The sequence below is a fragment of the Mobula birostris genome, chromosome 29 (genome assembly GCF_030028105.1).
Source record: "Mobula birostris isolate sMobBir1 chromosome 29, sMobBir1.hap1, whole genome shotgun sequence".
In the NCBI taxonomy this organism is placed as follows: Eukaryota; Metazoa; Chordata; class Chondrichthyes; order Myliobatiformes; family Myliobatidae; genus Mobula; species Mobula birostris.
Genome location: NC_092398.1, coordinates 35,661,547 through 35,684,309, shown reverse-complemented (window position 1 = coordinate 35,684,309; position 22,763 = coordinate 35,661,547). Strand labels below are relative to the sequence as shown.

The 22,763-nt window shown below is 45.4% G+C and overlaps 1 protein-coding gene across 1 annotated transcript; it reads left to right on the top strand.

Annotated features, from left to right (window-relative positions):
* The first annotated feature begins 6,864 nt into the window (after window positions 1–6,864).
* LOC140190114 (uncharacterized) lies at window positions 6,865–22,550 on the top strand. Its single transcript, XM_072246610.1, has 2 exons — window positions 6,865–8,657; window positions 22,512–22,550. The coding sequence occupies exon 1, from the start codon at window positions 7,761–7,763 to the stop codon at window positions 8,616–8,618; it is 858 nt and encodes a 285-aa protein (XP_072102711.1). The 5' UTR covers window positions 6,865–7,760; the 3' UTR covers window positions 8,619–8,657; window positions 22,512–22,550.
* Window positions 22,551–22,763: the final 213 nt, after the last annotated feature.

Genomic DNA, 22,763 nt, shown 5'->3' with positions numbered 1-22,763 from the left:
CAACAACCCTATTATTTTTACACATTTCCTTAATCGGATTACATATCTGTTCCTCGGTGTTCTGGTGGTTATTAGGGGGTCTGTAGCACAATCCCATCACTGTGATTGCACCCTTCCTGTTCCTCAGTTCCACCCAAATGGACTCAGTGTCTGACCCCTCCATTATGTCTCCCCTGAGTGCTGCTGTGATAGTGTCCCTGATTAGTAGTGCACTCCACCCCCTCTCTTACCTGCTCCTCTATTTTTCCTAAAACTTTGAAAACCTGGAACATTAATCACCCATGCCTGCCTCTCTCTCAACCAAGTGTCAATAATGGCTACAACATCATAGTTCCATGTACTGATCCGTGCTCTAAGTTCACCGCCCTTACCCACAATACTCCTAGCATTAAAATATACACATGTCAAACTATCCGACTCATCATAACAGTTATTTTGATTTTGTCTTTCAACAGTTTTCCTTCTGGTCCAATCCACCCCTTACTGATCTGGTGCTCCAGTTCCAAGCCTTCTGCGAAACTAGTTTAAACTCTTCTAACTTAGATGATCAGACCACAGCTTATGAGTAATTAATGCAGAAAACCAGGTAATTGCAAAGGGTTCACAAACCTCTTCTTGTAAAAAAAAATGATATTAGTTAAGAAGTTAAGTATTCTTCTTTATTTAAGTAATTCATTATGGATTATATGTACGTATAAATACATGAATTGCATGTGCACGCCTCACTTAAAGTAAAAGACAAGGTTACACCCGCATTTCATACTCCCATGACTTCCTTGGATTAGTTTAATGTTTGAAAGTTACAAAGCATAATATTGGCAATGAGGTATTTTAAAACAAACCAGAGACAGCTACCGACCTGTTGAGAATGCAGTAAGATGTTCAAAACAAAATAAAACACAGAAGGAATGGTCGAGTTATGAATAGCACATTTTTTTAGAACGGAAGACATGATTGATTGTTTAAAAGAAAGTAAGAAAATGGAAGAATTCATGGGTTTATAAAGAGTGAGTACTGGGTGATAATAATCATTAAAAAATCAAAAAATGAATGACTACACTGCATTTAATTCATTGATTGATGCATTTGATTACCCAAGAGATAACTGACTCATGGATATTCATGTAATTAAACAGTATTTTGAAGGAAATGAAATAGCCAATGAGAAACAAATGCCAAATTTGCTTAGTCCACTGGGTTTAAAGGCATACAACCAAACCATCAGAAATGAACTTTGCTGCTATTGTAAAAGTGATGCAGGATCACTTAGAACCAAAGCCATTGTTGATTGCAGAAGACGTTAGGTTTCATAAGTGGAATCAAAAAGAAGGGGAATCCATTTCAGCGGATGCAGCTGAATTGAAGAGATTGTCTGAACATTGTCAGTTCAGTAATGGGCTTAATAGGAGGGGAAGGCCCCACGTCCTCGGCTTTGCTTGTTGTTCGGCGGCCGGGGGGGGGGTCGAAGCGCTTGGCAGAAAATGGTGTTCGGTGTCGGAGGCTCGAAGTTGTCAGACGGACTCAGAGTCGGCTGTGGTCGGGTGCTTCCAATGCATCGGCAAGTTGTCGACGCTTGGAGGTTCATGGCAGGGAGAGCTTCTCCCTCCTTCCATCTGCGTGAGATGATGGGGCTATCGGGACTTTGAGACTTTCTTTTACCATGCCCATGGTCTGCTCTTTATCAAATTACGGTATTGCTTTGCACTGTTGTAACTATATATTATAATTATATGTTTTTTGTCAGTTTTTAGTCTTGGTTTGTCCTGGGTTTCTGTGATATCATTCTGGAGGAACACTGTATCATTTTTTAATGCATGCATTTCTAAATGACAATAAATGAGGACTGAGTGTCCTCATAATCTTAAAAAAATACAATAAGAGATCATTTAGTTTGTGGTATCTTAAAAGAAAGCATTCAAAAATGACTCCTAACTGAAGCACAGATTACATTTTAAAAAGCAGTGAAAATCATTGTAGCAATGGAAACCACTGGCAGGTTTAAAAACAAAGTTTGCAGAAAATGCAACAAAGTAGGACACATACAAAGAGCATATTGGACAGACAAAAGTAAATGGTCTGCACAGGGAAGAGAAAAAGCTAAAATGTCAAGGTGCAGTTTTTAAAAGAGCACTAATCTGTATGCTGTAGGTGAACTATATGATAATGATAAGAGTGACACAGGACTGTGTAGCCTTGCAATTCACAGTGTGAAAATTAACAATAGACAACCAATATGGCTTATGTTCAGAAGCGTATGGCAAATTAATTAAAATGGAATTGTAGACCAGCTCAGCTGTTTCAGTCATTCCACAAAATGAGCTTGAACAGTATTTCCAAGATACCTATCTGAATTCTGCAGATATCCAACTAATACTGGAGAACAAGATAACTCCTGTGAGAATGACATTTATAACTGTGAAATACAACAACCAACAAGCCACCTCATGCTTTTATGTGGTAAAAACAGGAGGATCAGCATTGTTGGGGTGAGATTGGCTGAGACAACTACAACTTGATTGAAGATCCATCCACAATTTGAATCCACATCCCTTACAATAAAGTCAGCTGAAAGTGAATTAAGAAGGGTACTGGATGATGCTACAACTGTCTCCATGCTGTCCACCATGAACAGAGAACAAACAGGTGTTGGTGCCAATCTCTGTGTCTCTGATTGGAAATCATATTGGACCAAGAAGGGTTCATGCTGCTCATGAAAGTGTCAAAAGCAGTGGCCCAACTACAACAGTTTTTGTAGGCAACATATCTGAGAAAGCCTCTGATATGTAAATCAAGCAGCTACTTGCAAAATGTGGCTTAGCTTTAAGTTGGAAGAGAGTTCAAGGAGCATCAGGACAATTGAAAGTATTTGGCTTTTGTGAATATAAAGAACCAGAATCTACTCTGTGTGCAGCACAGTTATTGCATGATCTTCAAGTGGGAGACAAAAAGCTGCTTTTAAAAGTATATGCCAAGACCAAATCCCAACTGGATAAATGGAAGGCCGAAGAGAAAGGAGCCTATGAAGATATGAAAACAGAGGATTCTTCAAACCATGTTGTGGATGAGGAAACCAAAAGGAGAGAGCAGATCCTAAAGGGAGCAATTGAAGGATATAAAGAGAATAATACAGTGAACTTAATGCTCGTTTCCAAGATCAAACTGAACATACCAGAAGAATAAAAAGGAAGAAAAAGGAAAGTGGCTACCACAGTCAGAACCACTTCCTGCAGTTTCCTGAAAAGAAAATCCTGTCTGACAAATCTACTACAATTTTTTGAGGAAATTACAAGCAGGGTAGACAAAGGAGATGCCTAAATGGATTTTCAGAAGGTGTTTGACAAGGTGCCTCACATGAGCCTGCCAAGCAAGATAAGAGCCCATGGAATTACAGGGAAGTTACTAGCATGGGTGGAGCATTGGCTGGTCAGCAGAAAACAGAGAGTAGGTATAAGGGAGCCTATTCTGGCTGGCTGAGAGTTCCACAGGGGTCAGTGTTAGGACCATTACTTTTTACGATGTATGTCAATGATTTGGACTGCAGTATTAACGGATTTGTGGCTAAATTTGCCGATAATACAAAGATAGGTGGAGGGGTGGGTAGTGTTGAGGAAACAGAGAGCCTGCAGAGAGACTTAGGTAGTTTAGCGGAATGGACAAAGAAGTGGCAAATGAAATACAATCTTGGAAAGTGTATGGTCATGCACTTTGGTGGAAGAAATAAATGGGCAGACTATTATTTAGATGGGGAGAGAATTCAAAATGCTGAGATGCAAAGAGACTTGGGAGTCCTTGTGCAAGATGCCCTAAAGGTTAACCTCCAGGTTGAGTGGGTTGTGAAGAAGGTGAATGCAATGTTGGCATTCATTTCTAGATGTATAGAATATAAGAGCAGGGATGTGATGTTGAGGCTCTATAAGGCACTCATGAGACCACACTTGGAGTACTGTGTGCAGTTTTGGGCTCCTTATTTTAGAAAGGATATACTGACATTGGAGAGGGTTCAGAGAAGATTCACGAGAAAGATTCCAGGAATGAAAGGGTTACTGTATGAGGAACGTCTGGCAGCTCTTGGGCTATATTCCCTGGAGCTCAGGAGAATGAGGGAGGATCTCATAGAAACATTCTGAATGCTAAAAGGCCTGAACAGATTAGATATGGCAAAGTTATTTCCCATGGTAGGGGATTCGAGGACTGGAAGACATGACTTCAGGATTGAAGGATGTCCTTTTAGAACTGAGATGCGGAGAAATTACTTTAGTCGGAGGGTGGTAAATCTGTGGAATTTGTTGCCACGAGCAGCTGTGGAGGCCAAGTCACTGAGTGTATTTAAGGCAGAGATAGATAGGTTCTTGATTAGCCAGGGCATCAAAGTGTATGGGGTGAAAGCAGGGGAGTGGGGATGACTGGATGAAGTGTATCAGCCCATGATTGAATGGTGGAGCAGACTCGATGAGCTGAATGGCCTACTTCTGCTCCAAGATCTTATTGTCTTATGGTCTCAGAGTCAACTCCTATAACCACCATGGAGGAGGCCCTAGATCCTGTAATTGTTTTCAGAGCCACAAGTCAAACCTGCCAGCAGCGTGACCTTCCTCGTCAGGAAAGATGTTATCCCACAAAAGTAAGGAATCCTCCACGGCAATTAAATCTTCAGGTCTGAATGGGATAATTTAAAATTTATTATGTTGTAGATGTCTGTATAGCAGTTGTATTACATAATATACTGTGTATATAATTGAGACGTGGGCATGTGGCCAAGTGGTTAAAGCATTGGACTAGCAACCTGAAGGTCGTGAGTTCGAGCCCCAGCTGAGGGAACGTGTTGTGTCCTTGAGCAAGGCAATTAATCACACATTGCTCTGCGACGACACTGGTGCCAAGCTCTATGGGTCCTAATGCCGTTCCCTTGGACAACATTGGTGTTGTGGAGAGGGGAGACTTGCAGCATGGGCAACTGCTGGTCTTCCATACAACCTTGCCCAGGCCTGGAGATTCTGCATTTTGATTCTGCACTTCACACTCCCTGGATTACCGATATTAAATATTAAAAATAGTTTAAATTAGTAAATATTAAAAATTTAAATTATAAATCATAAACAGAAAATAGAAAAATGGGAAGTAAAACCGAGAGGCAGGTCCGGATATTTGGAGGGTACGGCCCAGATCCAGGTCAGGATCCGTTCAGCAGTCTTATCACAGTTGGAAAGAAGCTGTTCCCAAATCTGGCCGTACGAGTCTTCAAGCTCCTGAGCCTTCTCCCGGAGGGAAGAGGGACGAAAAGTGTGTTGGCTGGGTGGGTCGTGTCCTTGATTATCCTGGCAGCACTGCTCCGACAGCGTGCGGTGTAAAGTGAGTCCACAGACGGAAGATTGGTTAGTGTGATGTGCTGGGCTGTGTTCACTATCTTCTGCAGCTTCTTCCAGTCTTGGACTGGACAACTTCCATACCAGGTTGTGATGCACCCTAGAAGAATGCTTTCTACGGTGCATCTATAAAAATTAGTGAGGGTTTTAGGGGACAGGCCAAATTTCTTTAGTTTTCTCAGGCAGTAAAGGCGCTGGTGGGCCTTCCTGGCAGTGGACTCTGCTTGGTGAGGAACCTGGGAATTCAGACCCAATTAACAGCGCCTTGCCATTACGAGCTTCAGCATTCGCCCTCGGTGACCCAGCGATCAAATGCGCATGCGTAAAGGTCGCAGCCGGTCCCCAGCAGTGCGCATGCGCTCGGTGGACAAAAAAAATCTGGTGAGAATCGGCCGCAGGTAGGAGCGGGGTTACAGGGTGACTTCTTTATCAGCACCGGTGTTCGCACCCTGACTAAGGGTTTTCTGAGAGCTGCGGACACACTGTGGTCCCGCACCCCGGGACGTTCCCGGTCATCTCCATCTCTCTCAGCCCCACAATCCGTCCCCAGGCCCCGCCGATGAGCGAAGGTGCTGGCGCCATTTTGTGGCGCATGCGCAGCGCTGGGACAGTCAGTGACGAATAGACGGATCTCTCGTTCGTGGGGCTTCTGGGTATTGGGGCAGCCATTGGTGACATTGCCAGTGCTTTCCCACCAGTCTGTAAGGTGTGTTTGGGAGGACAGGCAGAGGAAATGGGAGCAGATGGACCTCCCAGACACTGCCATGCTCTAGCTATATAAATCCAAAGACTGGAAACTCGGAACCAAAATATAATTCCGAGTTAATCTCGGACGAAGACGCTAACTTCCAGTCAATGAAAATGTCCGTTAGTGTTGCAAGGAAAGAAAGAACAAAATCCTTCCATCAGCTTTAGTTCTTGAGAAAATCACCTTTGTTCTACCTCCTCATGTCCTGGCCCTTTCTCCCATGTTTTGTACTGTTCTCTCTGGGTACTTAATCACATCAAGCACCTTTGGCCCGTGTAACAAGTGACCTGGAGCTTTCACATCACAAAAGTGCCACCCTCTAATGAGAAAGACTACTACCCTCCCCTTCATATCATTGGCTTTGCCATCAATGAGTCCCTCACCGTCAATCACGTGTTGGGGTGTGAGGGGGTAAGGTAATGAGAAAGTCTCCAGGATCTTTCTCATGCTGTGGGATATGACCAGAAATTACAATAATACTAATGGAGAGAAACAAACTGAGCCGAGACACAGATTGAATACAGACAGAAATGGTCCATTCTGAAACAGACAGGAGGACTGTGAGAGAATTTGATGGTCAGTCTGGATGCTTGTTCCATGCCTAGTTAGAAGATGCGGTGTTGTTCTGCCAACTTGGGTTGAACCTCGCTGTCACAGTGTGATGTCAGAGCTCACCATAGCGACTACAATTATCTCATTCGAAATCCTGACCTTCACCCGTTGATGTCTTTTGTAAATCTTTTTGCAGGTTAAGAACGGCAAAGAACTTGTGTATGGGAATATCAAACAATAACATGTCGGACTTGTTGCCTCTGTCCAGATACTTAAGGTGCGACCAGATATTTCCTTTGTAACACCAACGTACCTGTTCTGGATTCTTAGAGATGAAGAAGTATCTCATCCCAGCTGGAAAGGTGCTTTGCGTTTGAAATTAATTTTTCTGTTGTAACTTAGTGAAATCAATTGGAACCCGAATGCTAAGAACTCGCCAGCGTTTGTTCACTAGAGATCAGGTCTTCACCTGCATTGATTTTGTGAAGGATTCACTACGTCTGACTTGATGAACTGCCAGATAATGGCAATATCATTCTCTTTCTCTCAGTGTGGGAATGGATTCACTCACTCAGCTGATCCACAGACACAACAGTGAGTTCACCGTTGGGAGAGGCCATTCTGTGTCTGAGAGGGGATCTACTCAGTCATCCAGCCTGGAGATACATCAGCAAGCTCACACCATAGTGAGATCGTTCACTTGTTCTGTCTGCGGGAAGTGATTCATTCCATCATCCAAGCTGAAGATACATCAGAAAATTCACACTGGGGAGAGGCCGTTGACCTGCTCTGTATGTTGAAGAGATTCACTCACTCAGCCCTCCCACAGACACACCAGTGAGTTCACAAGGAAGAGGGACCGTTCACTTGTGGTGTGTGTGGGAGGAGATTCACTCAGATATCTGACAGCGAACTCACACTGGTGAGAGACCGTTCACCTGCTCAGAAGGTGGAAAGGGGTTAATTCACTCATCCCAAATACAGACACACCAGTCAGTTCACACTGGGAAGAGGCCATTCACTTGCTCAGACTTGTGAGAAGGGATTCACTCGATCCTCTGACCTGTTTGGCACACCAGTAACTTCTTACCGGGGAGATGCCATTCACCTGTTCAGACTGTGGGAAGACATTTAATCGGTCCTACCAAATGAAGGTCCATCAGCGAGTTCACACTGGGGAGAGGCCGTTCATCTGCTCTGTGTGTGGGAAGGGATTCACTCAGTCATCCCACCTACAAACTCACCAGCGAGTCCACACTGGGGAGAGGCCATTCACCTGCTCAGACTGCGGGAAGGGATTCACCCACTCATCCCACCTACAGACACACCAGTCGGTTCACACTGGGGAGAGGCCATTCACCTGCTCAGACTGTGGGAAGGGATTCATTCGGTCGTCTGACCTATTGACACACCAGTCAGTTCACAATGGGGAGAGACCGTTCACCTGCTCAGCTTGTTGGAAGGCATTCACTTCATCATCTCAACTGAAGGTACATCAGCGAGTTCACACTGGGGAGAGGCCATTCATCTGCTCAGACTGTGGGAGGGGATTTACTCGGTCATCTCAACTAAAGATACATCAGCAAGTTCACACTGGAGAGAGGCCATTTACCTGTTCTGTGTGTGGGAAGGGATTCACTCAGTCATCTAGCCTACAGACACACCAGTCAGTTCATACTGGGGAGAGGCCATTCAGGTGCTCAGACTGTGGTAAGAGATTTTCTCGGTCGTCTCAACTAAAGCTGCACCAGCGAGTTCACGCTGGGGAGTGGCCGTTCACCTGTTCAGACTGTGGGAAGGGATTCACTCAATCGTCTCACCTACTGGCACACCAGCGAATTCACACGGGAGAGAGGCCATTCATCTGTTCTGCCTGTGGGAAGAGGTTCACTCAGTCATCTCAACTGAAGGTACATCAGCGTGTTCACGCTGGGGAGAGACCATTCACCTGCTAAGTCTGTGGGAAGAGATTTCCTCAGTCATCGCAACTGAAGGTATATTCGCGAGTTCACACTCAGAGGCTCCACACATGTCCTGTGTGATCAGAGAGGTTTCCTCGGTCATCCCACCTGCTGACAAATCACCGAGTTCACACAGGGGAGACAGTTTAAATAACTCTTGCTGAATTTTTGACCATCACCTTTGGTAAATCCATTTGTAAGTTCAAGAGTTACTGTTGGTGTCAGTTGCTGCAGTTAGTGCACCTGAAACACCCTGGTCTCTGGGTACGGGAGGGGTTTGTTCTGATGATGTTAGCCATTAATTGGACTGGAGTTAAATTAGTTCTATTTTAAATCTCGTGTCTCAGGTCCTTACTGACTCTGCAGCACACTCAATGTACAGTAGAGAGGCCAGTCAGCCTCTCTGGTCCCCACCGTGTTTTAGTTCCGTCTGCTCCCATCACCCGGTAGTGGTGTTTTTTTCTGTCTGTGTTCTCGCAGCTTGTCCTTAAATCCATCCCTGCTGCTCACCTCCAGCTGCCCCTCTAGTGACGGGTTCCAAATGGTCAGCACTCTGGATAAAGTGTGATCAACTGGTCTGTGACAACTTGCACTCGTTCTTCCTTCAAACTTTATTTCCTTGTGCCCAAGGGCAACAGTCCAGCCCCTGTCACTGAACTGCTCTGAAACTTCTGCCCAGAATTGTCAATATTGTGTGGATATTGACCAATTGATATCTTGTGTAGCTTCTAATCCCTTCTTTACATAAGTAGAATGCCAATCATGATACATTCTTACAGGTAGTAAAATCCAACAAAACTACATGCAAGTTACTCATTTACTTGCATTAATCTGATCTAAGGCAGCCAATTAGATGTTAGTTTTAGTTAGAGTTACTGTCCAATGGGAAGTGTGTGTTTCTCACTACTTCATCGAGATCTTTATCTCCTGATGGCCAGCTCCTGCCCTTGGTGTCCATGCTGTCCAAAGAGGAGCTATTCCAAGGAGCTTGCTCTGTACAGCCGCACACCTTGCCCAACGATGGGAACGTTCCTTAATTTCCTGTCTGACTTCCTGCAGACAGAAGAAGCAGGATCTCGGATATCCCCTGTCCCTTAATCATCACAGCTGGGAGGCTTTGAACTCTTATTTCCAGCTCTTTTCAACATTCTGGTCCATTTTGGCAGTTAACAATTGCCACGGAAGCTGGTTTATTATCACCGACATATGTTGTGAATTTTTTAAAAATTTCCTACAACAGTACAGTCCAAAAATAAAATAATTACTCTATCACAAAAATAAATAAGTAAATATTGCGAGAGGGGAATAGTGAGATGGTGTTCATGGACCATTCAGAAATCTGATGGCGGAGGGGCAAAACTGTTTCTAAATTGATGGTGAGTCTTGTACCTGCTCCCGGATGAGAAGAGACTATGTTCTGGATTTGGGTCCTTAACGATAGATACTGCCGGCTTGAGGTACAGCTTCCTGATGGCAGCGCGTCTCGGCTGCCCTGACGTTGCTACCATCAGGGATCAGCGCCTGGTTGGTGGGCTGTGGGTTTGCGTACGGTGTCGATATGGTGAGGAGGGAATCAGATCCAGGGGAGCGTGGCAATGAATGAAACAGTATCAAGATCTGAATGCTTCTCAGTGAAACCGGTTCCACACCAATCCTGCACCTCATCCATTCTTCCTCCCACCCACCCCTGTTTCTGTCTCTGCCCTGTCCTACTCTCAGGTTAGTTACAATCTTCCCCCTCTCTTCGTCTCTGAGTCGTACCCTTCCCACCCCCATCCTGTCTCTGCCTCGTCCAGTTCTCTTGTGGTGTTACAACTTCCATCCCTCACTGCAGGTTTGAGTCTTCTCCCTTACCCATCCCATATCCAGCTTGTCTTATTCTCCTGTCAGTGTTACTACCATCCTCAATCTCTGTCCTTGAGTTGCTATCTTCCCTCCTACCCACTAGCATCTGGTTTCTGACTCATCCTTGTCTCCCTTCAGTGTTAACACCTTCTGTCTGTATCTCCATCTGTTCAGTCCCTCTGACTCATCATCCCCTCTGGTTCATCCTATACTCCCATCAGTGTTACCACTTTCCCCTTCTCTCCATTCCTGAATCCCACCCTTCCCTTGGACCCATCACCATCCCGTCTCTGCCTTGTCCTATTCTCCCGAGGGTGTTACCACCTCCCCCTCTCCCTGTCTCCAAGTCTCCCCCCTTCTCTCACATCCACCGCATCCTCTCTCTACCACATCTTATTCTCCTGTTGGCGTTACCATCTTCCCCTTCTCTCTGTCCTTGGCCCCTTCTTTGTGACCCACCATGACGCCTCCAGTTCATCCTAATCTCCCGTCCTCCCCCCCCCCCATCTCTGAGTCACCCCTTTCCCTTCCTACCCATCCCGTTCATCCTGCTCTCGAGGTTGGCATTACCACCATCCCCCTCTCTGTACCCTTGGGTCACAGTCTTCCTACCCGTCCCATTTCTTCTCTGTCTCATCCTATTCTCCCATTGGTGTTACCACCTTCAACCCTCTATCTGACCCTGAGTCTCTTCGTTCCTGCCGACCCACCACCATACCATCTTAAGCTTGTCCCATTTTCTCATTGGTGGTACGAAGTGCTCCCTCTTTCTTTCCAAGTCACCCCTTCACTCCGACTCACTGCCATCCCGTCTCTAAGTCATCCTATTCTCCTATTGGTGCTTCCACCATCGCCCTCACTCCATCCCTGAGCTGCCCCCTTCTCTCTGAACCACCCCATGCTGTCTCCGGCTCATCCTAATCTCACGTCTGTATCACCACCTTCCCCCTCTCTCTGTCCTGAGTCGCACTCTTCCTTCCTGCCGACCCCCATCCTGTCTCTGGCTCGCCCTATTCCCGTGTTGATGTGACTACCTTCCCCCTTTCTCCATCCCCAAGTCGTCTTTCCTACCCACCCCTATCCCTCACACCCACCCTTATCCCTGTTCTGTCTTGTCTTATTCTCCCATCTGTGTTACCACTTTTCCCCCCTCCATCCCTGAGTCAACCCACCCCCATCCCATTCTTTAGCTCATCCAATTCTAACATTGGTTAACTTTAACATTGGTTAGAACATTGGCTCTAACTTTCCTCTCCGTCCTGGTGTTGCCCATTTCTCTCCGACCCAGCCCATGCTGTCTCCAGCTCATCCTTGCTTCCCCCCTCTCTGTCTCTGAGCCGCCCTTTCCTTTCCAGCCAGCCCCATTTCCATCTTACTGTCAGATTAGTTCTACCACCTTCCTCGTCTCTCCTGCTCTGTCGCCCCCTTCCCTCCTACCTATTCCATCCCATCTCTGCCATCAGCGTTACCACTCTCCCCCCCCACCCCCGTGTCCCTGAGTTCCACCCTACCCTCCTACCCGCTTGCATCCGGCTTTGAGTCACTCCCTTGCCTCTGATCCACCACCATTCCATCTGGCTCATACCATGTTGCTGACAGTTACCACCTTCCCCTTTCTGTCTCTGTGTTGGCCCCTTCTCTGGGACCCACCTCATGCCATCGCCAGTTCATCCTAATCTCCTGTCTGTATCACCACCTTTCCTCTCTCTCTCTACCTGAGCTCCCTTCCCTCCTACCCACTACCATTTCTGCGTTGTTCTATTCTCCCGCTGTTACAACTTTTGCCTGTCTTTCTGTCCATGGGTCACCCCCTTCCCTCCTACCTCCACACATCCCATCTCTGACTTGTCCTCTTCTGCCGTCAGTGTCACCTCTTTCCCCCTCTCCATTGCTGTGACCCTCCCTCTCGACCTGTTCTCTTGTCTGTGTTTCCTCTCCCTCCAAACGTGAGTCGCCTCCTGCTCTCCTGCCCATCCCATTCCGTCTCTGACTCATCCTATTCACCTGTCAGTGTTACCACCTTCACCGTCCCTCCATCCCAGTGTTGCCCCCTTCCCACCATCATCCTGTCTCGGGCTTTTCCTGTTCTCCCACCTGTATCAGCACCCTCCCCCTCTCTCCATCTTGGAGACTACACCTTCCCTCTGACCCACACTCATCCCATCTCTGGTTCATACCGTTCTCCATTCGGTGTAAGTACTTCGCAAGCTCCCTCTGTCCCTGAGTCAAACCCTTCCCTCCAACTCTGCCTAATCCTCTCTCTGACTCACTCTATTCTCCCATCTGTGTTACAACTTTCCCCCCTCTCTCCCTGTCCCTGAGTCAGCCCCTACCCTCTTACCCACCCCATCTCGCTTCCGGGTCATCTTATTCTCCCATCAGTGTTACCACTCTCCCCCCTCTCTCTGTCCCTGTCACCCTTCCATCCAACACTCTCACTTCTCATCTCTGGCTTGTCATATTCTGTCCCTGAGACACCTCTTTCCCTCCTACCCACCACCATCCCGTCTCTGTCTCATCCTGTTCTCTTGTTGGTGTTACCACTTTTCCCCCCTCTCTCCATCCCAGGCTCGCCTTTTTCCCTCCTACCCACTGGCATCTGACTGTTTCATTCTATTCTCCCATTGGTGTTACCACCTCCCCCTCTCTGTCTCTGAGTACCCCCTTCTCCCTGACCCACCCCCATCCCATCTCTACCGTCCTATTTTCCCATCAGTGTCAGCAGTTAACCCCCTCTCTCTGCCCCTGGGTTACCCACTCACATCTGACCTTCTCTCTTCTCACTTCTGGCTCATCGTGTTCTCCTGTCAGCGTTGCTACCCTCCCCTTCTCTCCACCCCTGATTCGCCCCTTACTTCCTACCCACCCCCATCTCATCTCTAACTCGTCATATTCTTTCGTTGGTGCTATCACCTTCACTACCTCTCCATTCCAGTGTTGCCCCCTTCTCTGCGACACATGCCCATCTGCCACTTCTTCGCCCATTCTCCTAATTTGCCCAAGACATTCTGCTGCCTTCCTGCGTCCTCAACACTATCTGCACCTCCACCTATCTTCATATCATCCACAACTCTGGCCATAAATCCATCAATTCCATTTTCCAAATTACTGACATATAACATAAAAAGAAGTGGCCCCAACACCGACCACTGCAGAATACCACTAGTTACTAGCAGCCAAACAGAAAAGAGTCCCTTTATTCCCACTCTTTGTCTCCTGCCAGTCAGCCAATGCTCTATCCATGTTAGTATCTTTCCTGCAATACCATGGGTTCGTAACTTGTTAAGCATCCTTATGTGCAACACTTTGTTAAAGACCTTCTGAAAATCCAAGTACACAACATCCACCTTTGTCTATCCTGCTTGTTAATTCTTCAAAGAATTCCAACAGATTTGTTAGTAAAGAATTTCCTTTAAGAAAACTATCCTGACTTGAGCATACTTTATCATGTGCCTCCAAGTACCCCGAAACCACACCCTTAGCAATCGACTCTAATATAAGATCATAAGACATAGGAGCAGAATTAGGCTATTCAGCCCATCGAGTGTGTTCCACCATTCCATCATGGCTGATTCCGGACACTCAACCCCATACACCTGCCTTCTCGACATAACCTTTGATGCCCTGGCCAATCAACTTCTGCCTTAAATATACACACTGACCTGCCCAATACAGTCTGTGGCAGAGCGTTCCACAGATTTTCTCTCTGGCTAAAAAAATTCCATCTGCCACTTTTTTGCCCATTCTTCCAATTTCCTGCTGCAATCACATTGCTTCCTCAGCACTACCTATGCTCTTCGTATCATCACCAAACTTTGCCACAAAACCATCAATTCCATTATCTAAATCATTGACAAACAACATGAAAAGCAGCGGTCCCAATACTGATCCCTGAGGAACACCACTAGTCACCAGCAGCCAAACAGATAAGGCCCTGTTTATTCCCACTCACTGCCTCCTGCCTGTCAGCCATTCCACTATCCATGTCAGTATCTTTCCTGTAACACCACAGGATTTTATCTTGTTAAGCAGCCTCATGTGTGGCACCTTATCAAACGACCTCTGAAAATCCAAGTCAATGACATCCATTGCCTCTCCTTTGTCCACCCTGCTCATTACTTCCTTGAGGAACTGTAACAGATTTGTCAGTCAAGATTTCCCTTTTGGAAGAGTGGAGTGACATTTTCAATTTTTGAATCCTTTGCAACCATTCGAGAATTCAATGATTATTGAAGGTTCATTACTAATGACACCACAATCTCTTCAGCTACCTCTTTCAGAACCTTGGCGTGTAGTCCATCTGGTCCAGGCGACTTATCTACTTTCAGACCTGTCAATTTCCCAAGCACCCTCTGGCTAGTAATATCAACTGCACTCTCTTCTGCCGACTGACACTCTTGAACCTCTGGCATAATGATAAAGGCTTAAGGGGATTCTCAGATTCCTGTAAATAATGGTTAAGGCTGAGTCTGTGTATTCTGGTTGGAGAATGGCTGCAGTATGTTTGAGCTCTTTGAAGTGAGATATGTTTAAAAGCTCACAAAGCCCACGAAAGGATGTCTCCTGACTTCTCACAACCTCTTGGTTCCAACAAAAGGCGGTTGCTGATGGAGATTAGACAGGACATTCCTTTCTTTATTAAAGCATAAAAATTGGTGGATGTTCTATCTTTGTACTTAAGTTTTGGCTCCAACAAACCAGGTAGGGCATTCCTTTCTTAATTGAAGTGGCTGGAGTGTCTATCAAACTGATTGTCCTTTTGTATCAATAATCCACTTTCTTGACTGGAATATCTGTTTTTTTGAGGTGATTAAGTGGTCTTTTTCTCGGGCTATCACTGTTACTGAACATGTGACTGTGGGGGTGAGTTAGAAATTGTTTTCTGCATACGTGACAAAGATGGTATAAAAACTCTGTACCCCTGTGACAGAGAGACTTCCGTGGGAGTGCAGAAGGAAGGTTCTGTCTCGTAGCTTACTACTAATAAAGGTGGAAACGAATCAACTGTGGTACTTGTTTCATTACATCAGGTTGATCACCGTTAACAGTACTGCTAGTGTGTTCGACAGTAAAGACTGATGCAAAATACTTATTCAGTTCATCCTCCCTTTCTTCCCCCCAATATTACCTCTCCAGCATCATTTTCCAGCATTCCAATAGCTACTCTAGCCTCTCTTTTACTCTCTATATATCTGAAAAACTTTTTGTATGCTCTTTGATATCCTCCCCCATGGCATTTTCTTTACCTTCTGTTAGATTTTAAGAATTTTCCAATCCCTTAAGTTCCCTCTAATTTTTGTTCTATTATATGCCCTCTCTTTTTGCTTTTATGTTGGCTTTGAATTACTTTGTCAGTCACGGTTGCATCATCCTACCTTTAGAATACTTCTTCGGGATGTATCTATCCTGCGTCTTCCAAGTTGCTGCCAGGATCTCCAGCCATTGCTGATCTGCTGTCATCCCTGCTAGTGTGCTCTTCCAATCAACTTTGGCCAGATCTCTCATGCCTCTGTAATTTCCTTTTTTACACTACAATAAGGTGTAAGAAGGCATTGGTGATGCAATGTTGGCATTTATTTTAAGGGGAATAGAAGTTAATGCTGAGGTTTTATAAGACACTAGTCAGGCCGCACTTGGAGTATTGTCTGCAGTTTTGAGTCCCATATTTCAGAAAGGGTGTGTTGTCATTAGAGAGAGTCAGAGGAGATTCACAAGGATAATTCCAGGAATGAGTTGCATTTGGCAGCTTTGGACCTGTACTCACTGGAATTTAGAAGTATGCGGCGGGATCTTCATTGAAACCTACCGAATATTGAAAGGACTAGATAGGGTGGATGTGGAGAGGATGTTTCTGATCGTGGGGGTATCCAGAACTAGAGGGTGCAGCCTCAAAATTGAGGGGTGACCTTTTAGAACAGAGGTAAGGAGGAATTTTTTTAGCCAGAGAGTAGTGAATCGGTGGAATGCTCTGCCACAGACTGCGGTGGAGGCCAAGTTATTGGCTATATTTAAGGCAGAAGTTGATAGTTTCCTCATGAATCAGGGGGGCATCAAAGGATATGGTGAGAAGGCAGGTGTATGGGGTTGAGTAGGATCTGGGATCAGCCATGATGGAATGGCAGAGCAGACTTGATGGACTGAATGGCCTAATTCTGCTCCTGTGTTTAATGGTCATATGCCCAACAACTACGGATTATTGGAAAAAAACAAAACAAAGAAAACTACTAAATAACACTTCATTATAATGATCAATGCTAACAATGGAGAAATGAGTGGTGGTGAAGGCAGAGGTGGAGGCAACAAATGGTCGAGAAAGCGGAGACAGAGGTGGAGGCGAGGTCGAAGCAGAGTCATGGCGTCCCCGAGAGTGAGTAGAGTCCAGACGTCTGATGGGTTTAAATGCTGGGCCAGATTGAAACGCTCAGGTTGTCAGGGCCGTAGCTGAGGGATGGGTCACCTCAGCCAGGTTTGCTCAGTTCTGCTTGCTGCTTCGTGACCTTTTCTCAGCTCTGCTGTGGCAAGCCCCAGCTGCAGTGATGACTGGCTTTGTGGCTTTCATAAAGTTTCAGTTCTGAAGCTATTTCCTTACTTCTATTGTTTGCACTTTTTTCTCCCATTTTGTGCATTGGGTATTGAACGATCTTTTTTATGGGTTCTTTTGAGCTTTCTTTGTTTAGTGGTTGCTTGTAAGGAGATGGATCTCAAGGCTGTATAGAAACATAGAAAATAGGTGCAGGAGTAGGCCATTTGGCCCTTCGAGCCTGCACTGCCATTTATTATGATCATGGCTGATCATCCAACTCAGAACCCCGCCCCAGCCTTCCCTCCATACCCTCTGATCCCCGTAGCCACAAGGGCCATATCTAACTTCCTCTTAAATATAGCCAATGAACTGGCCGCAACTGTTTCCTGTGGCAGAGAATTCCACAGATTCACCACTCTCTGTGTGAAGAAGTTTTTCCTAATCTCGGTCCTAAAAGGCTTCCCCTTTATCCTCAAACTGTGACCCCTTGTTCTGGACTTCCCCAACATCGGGAGCAATCTTCCTGCATCTAGCCTGTCCAATCCCTTTAGGATTTTATACGTTTCAATCAGATCCCCCCTCAATCTTCTAAATTCCAACGAGTACAAGCCCAGTTCATCCAGTCTTTCTTCATATGAAAGTCCTGCCATCCCAGGAATCAATCTGGTGAACCTTCTTTGTACTCCCTCTATGGCAAGGATGTCTTTCCTCAGATTAGGGGACCAAAACTGCACACAATACTCCAGGTGTGGTCTCACCAAGGCCCTGTACAAGTGCAGTAGTACCTCCCTGCTCCTGTACTCGAATCCTCGCGCTATAAATGCCAGCATACCATTCGCCTTTTTCACCGCCTGCTGTACCTGCATGCCCACTTTCAATGACTGGTGTATAATGACACCCAGGTCTCATTGCACCTCCCCTTTTCCTAATCGGCCACCATTCAGATAATAATCTGTTTTCCTATTTTTGCCACCAAAGTGGATAACTTCACATTTATCCACATTAAATTGCATCTGCCATGAATTTGCCCACTCACCCAACCTATCCAAGTCACTCTGCATCCTCTTAGCATCCTCCTCACAGCTAACACTGCCACCCAGCTTCGTGTCATCCGCAAACTTGGAGATGCTGCATTTAATTCCTTCATCCAAGTCATTAATATATATTGTAAACAACTGGGGTCCCAGCACTGAGCCTTGCGGTACCCCACTAGTCACCGCCTGCCATTCTGAAAAGGTCCCGTTTATTCCCACTCTTTGCTTCTTGTCTGCTAACCAATTCTCTGTCCACATCAATACCTTACCCCCAATACCGTGTGCTTTAAGTTTGCACACTAATCTCCTGTGTGGGACCTCGTCAAAAGCCTTTTGAAAATCCAAATATACCACATCCACTGGTTCTCCCCTATCCACTCTACTAGTTACATCCTCCAAAAATTCTATGAGATTCGTCAGACATGATTTTCCTTTCACAAGTCCATGCTGACTTTGTCCGATGATTTCACTGCTTTCCAAATGTGCTGTTATCACATCTTTGATAACTGACTCCAGCAGTTTGCCCACCACCGACGTTAGGCTAACCGGTCTATAATTTCCCGGTTTCTCTCTCCCTCCTCTTTTAAAAAGTGGGGTTACATTAGCCACCCTCCAATCCTCAGGAACTAGTCCAGAATCTAACAAGTTTTGAAAAATTATCACTAATGCATCCACTATTTCTTGGGCTACTTCCTTAAGCACTCTAGGATGCAGACCATCTGGCCCTGGGGATTTATCTGCCTTCAATCCCTTCAATTTACCTAACACCACTTCCCTACTAACATGTATTTCGCTCAGTTCCTCCATCTCACTGGACCCTCTGTCCCCTACTATTTCTGGAAGATTATTTATGTCCTCCTTAGTGAAGACAGAACCAAAGTAATTATTCAATTGGTCTGCCATATCCTTGCTCCCCATAATCAATTCACCTGTTTCTGTCTGTAGGGGACCTACATTTGTTTTTACCAGTCTTTTCCTTTTTACATATCTATAAAAGCTTTTACAGTCAGTTTTTATGTTCCCTGCCAGTTTTCTCTCATAATCTTTTTTTCCCCTTCCTAATTAAGCCCTTTGTCCTCCTCTGCTGAACTCTGAATTTCTCCCAGTCCTCAGGTGAGCCACTTTCTCTGGCTAATTTGTATGCTTCTTCTTTGGAATTGATACTATCCCTAATTTCTCTTGTCAGCCACAGGTGCACTACCTTCCTTGATTTATTCTTTTGCCAAACTGGGATGAACAATTGTTGTAGTTCATCCATGCAACCTTTAAATGCTTGCCATTGCATATCCACCGTCAATCCTTTAAGTGTCATTTGCCAGTCTATCTTAGCTAATTCACATCTCATACCTTCAAAGTTACCCCTCTTTAAGTTCAGAACCTTTGTTTCTGAATTAACTATGTCACTCTCCATCTTAATGAAGAATTCCACCATATTATAGTCACTCTTACCCAAGGGGCCTCTCACGACAAGATTGCTAATTAACCCTTCCTCATTGCTCAAAACCCAGTCCAGAATAGCCTGCTCTCTAGTTGGTTCCTCGACATGTTGGTTCAAAAAACCATCCCGCATACATTCCAAGAAATCCTCTTCCTCAGCACCTTTACCAATTTGGTTCACCCAATCTACATGTAGATTGAAGTCACACATTATAACTGCTGTTCCTTTATTGCACACATTTCTAATTTCCTGTTTAATACCATCTCCGACCTCACTACTACTGTTAGGTGGCCTGTACACAACTCCCACCAGCGTCTTCTGCCCCTTAGTGTTACGCAGCTCTACCCATATCGATTCCACATCTTCCCGGCTTATGTCCTTCCTTTCTATTGCGTTAATCTCTTCTTTAACCAGCAATGCCACCCCACCTCCCCTTCCTTCATGTCTATCCCTCCTGAATATTGAATATCCCTGAACGTTGAGCTCCCATTCCTGGTCACCCTGGAGCCATGTCTCTGTGATCCCAACTATATCATAATCATTAATAATAATCTGCACTTTCAATTCATCCACTTTATTACGAACGCTCCTTGCATTGACACACAAAGCCTTCAGGCGCTCTTTTACAACTCTCTTAGCCCTTATACAATTATGCTGAAAAGTGGCCCTTTTTAATGTTTGCCCTGGATTTGTCGGCCTGCCACTTTTACTTTTCTCCATAGTACTTTTTGCTTCTACCCTCACTTTACACCCCTCTGTCTCTCTGCACTGGTTCCTATCCCCCTGTTGTGAACTAACCTCCTCACGCCTAGCCTCTTTAATTTGATTCCCACCCCCCAACCATTCTAGTTTAAAGTCACCTCAGTAGCCCTCGCTAATCTCCCTGCCAGGATATTGGTCCCCCTAGGATTCAAGTGTAACCCGTCCTTTTTGTACAGGTCACGCCTGCGCCAAAAGAGGTCCCAATGATCCAAAAACTTGAATCCCTGCCCCCTGCTCCAATCCCTCAGCCACGCATTTATCCTCCACCTCATCGCATTCCTACTCTCACTGTCGCGTGGCACAGGCAGTGATCCCGAGATTACTACCTTTGCGGTCCTTCTTCTCAACTCCCTTCCTAACTCCTTATATTCTCCTTTCAGGACCTCTTCCCTTTTCCTACCTATGTCATTGGTACCTATATGTACCACGACCTCTGGCTCCTCACCCTCCCACTTCAGGATATCTTGGACACGATCAGAAATATCCCGGACCCTGGCACCAGGGAGGCAAACTACCATCCGGGTCTCTGGACTGCGTCCACAGAATCGCCTATCTGACCCCCTTACTATCGAGTCCCCTATCACAACTGCCCTCCTCTTCCTTGCCCTACCCTTCTGAGCTACAGGGCCAGACTCTGTGCCGGAGGCACGGCCACTGTCGCTTCCCCCGGGTAAGCTGTCCCCCGCAACAGTACTCAAACAGGAGTACCTATTGTTAAGGGGCACAGCCACCGGGGTACTCCCTATTACCTGACTCTTTCCCTTACCCCTCCTAACTGTGACCCACTTGTCTGCCTCCCGTGGCCCTGGCGTGACCACCTGCCTGTAACTCCTCTCTATCACCTCCTCACTCTCCCTGACCAGACGAAGGTCATCGAGCTGCAGCTCCAGTTCAAGTATAATGTAGATATACTTTGATAATAAATGTACTTTGATCTTTAAACATTTAAACTTCAAATACTGATTTTAACTCCTCCCTCTCAAGTTGCAGGGTGAATTCTATCATGTTGTGATCACTGGCTCCTAAGGGTTCCTTCACCTTCAGCTCCCTAATCATATCCCGGTTCATTACACGTACCCAATCCAGAACAGCTGATCCCCATAGTCTCAACCACAAGTTGCCTAAAAAGCTATTTTGAAGGAATTCTACAAATTCTCTCTGCTAGGATCCAGTACCCACCTGATCTTCCCAATCTACCTGCATATTGAAATCCCCCCATGATTATTGGAATCGTGCCTCTTTGACATTACGTTTTTAACTCCTATTGTAATTTGTATCCTACATCCTGGCTACTGTTCAGTTGCCTGTATATAACTCCCACTTGGGTCTTTTCATCTTAGTAGTTTTTTAACTCTATCCTCTTTCTATGAATTTTACCAGCAGAGCTACACAGGTCCCTCTGCCTACCTGCCTGTCCTTTTGATACAATATGTATCCTTAGATGTTAAGCTCCCAACTGTAATCTTTTAGCCGCGACTCAGTGATGGCAGAGGGGCCTTGAGCAATCAAAGGCCCTAATTCTGCTCCCGTGTCTAATGGTCTTATAAATTTTCTTCTCTCGCACCTCCCTCCCTTTGGAGGAGAAATCAATGGATCTGAATTTTAGAAGCATTGTTTCTATTTAGCACTACAGGTCGACCTTCACTAATCTGACTATCTGTAATCCGGTTCCTTCGATAATGCGGCACTGATTATGCTTAATGTGATCCTTCTGTAATTCAGCATTTTCACTAATCCGGCACTCCTGAGGTCCCAGTGGTGCCGGATTAGTCAAGCTCGACCTGTACTGATTGATACTGAATTTCTAGTTATTAAACTCATTTATTCATTAAATGTTGGCACAGCTAGTAGAGCCTCAGGTCCTCTCTGTACACTCTCCCTGTCACAACATGAATTTCCTCTGGGTGTTCTTGTTTCCTCCCACATCCTAGAGACGGCAAATTTGCCACTATAAATTACCTCTAGTGTGCGGGTAAGTGGTACCATCTAGGAGGAGTTTATCAGAATAATAGTTAACACTTTGTAAACACATTTATGGACCTATAGATTGTTTATAAAGTTCTTCAGTTGCAGTATGGGAATGGCATATCAAGGGTCATTAAATCTAGAGTTGAAAAATGGGTTCTGGGTCAGAGAAACCTGGCTAACAAGTTTTTTTCTTTAAGTATTATCGATTTACAATGTTGGGAAAGTGTTAGCTTACTTGTTAGGGTCATACATGTTGTAAAATGTGATGCCAGAATTTCATTCCCAGTTTAACGCTACAAAACTTACACCACTTACAGGTCACTTGTGATGACTTACAGATTATTCAAAATGCAAACACGAGGAAGTCTGCAGAAGCACAGTCGACGTTTTGGGCCAAGACCCTTCGTCAGGATTATTCAAAAGACATGTCTCAAACTGAAATTTAATCTATTTGTCATATAATTGTTTATTACATGAATTATTTGTAGTTTTGAGTATGACAGGGCTTTAAGTTGCAGCTTGAACATGAGCAGTAGTTGAATATTCTAGGGAACCACATTCTCGAATGT

Excerpts from the sequence above, each read along its gene's own strand:
- LOC140190114 (XM_072246610.1), top strand. The coding sequence starts at position 7,761 with ATGCCATTCACCTGTTCAGACTGTGGGAAGACATTTAATCGGTCCTAC.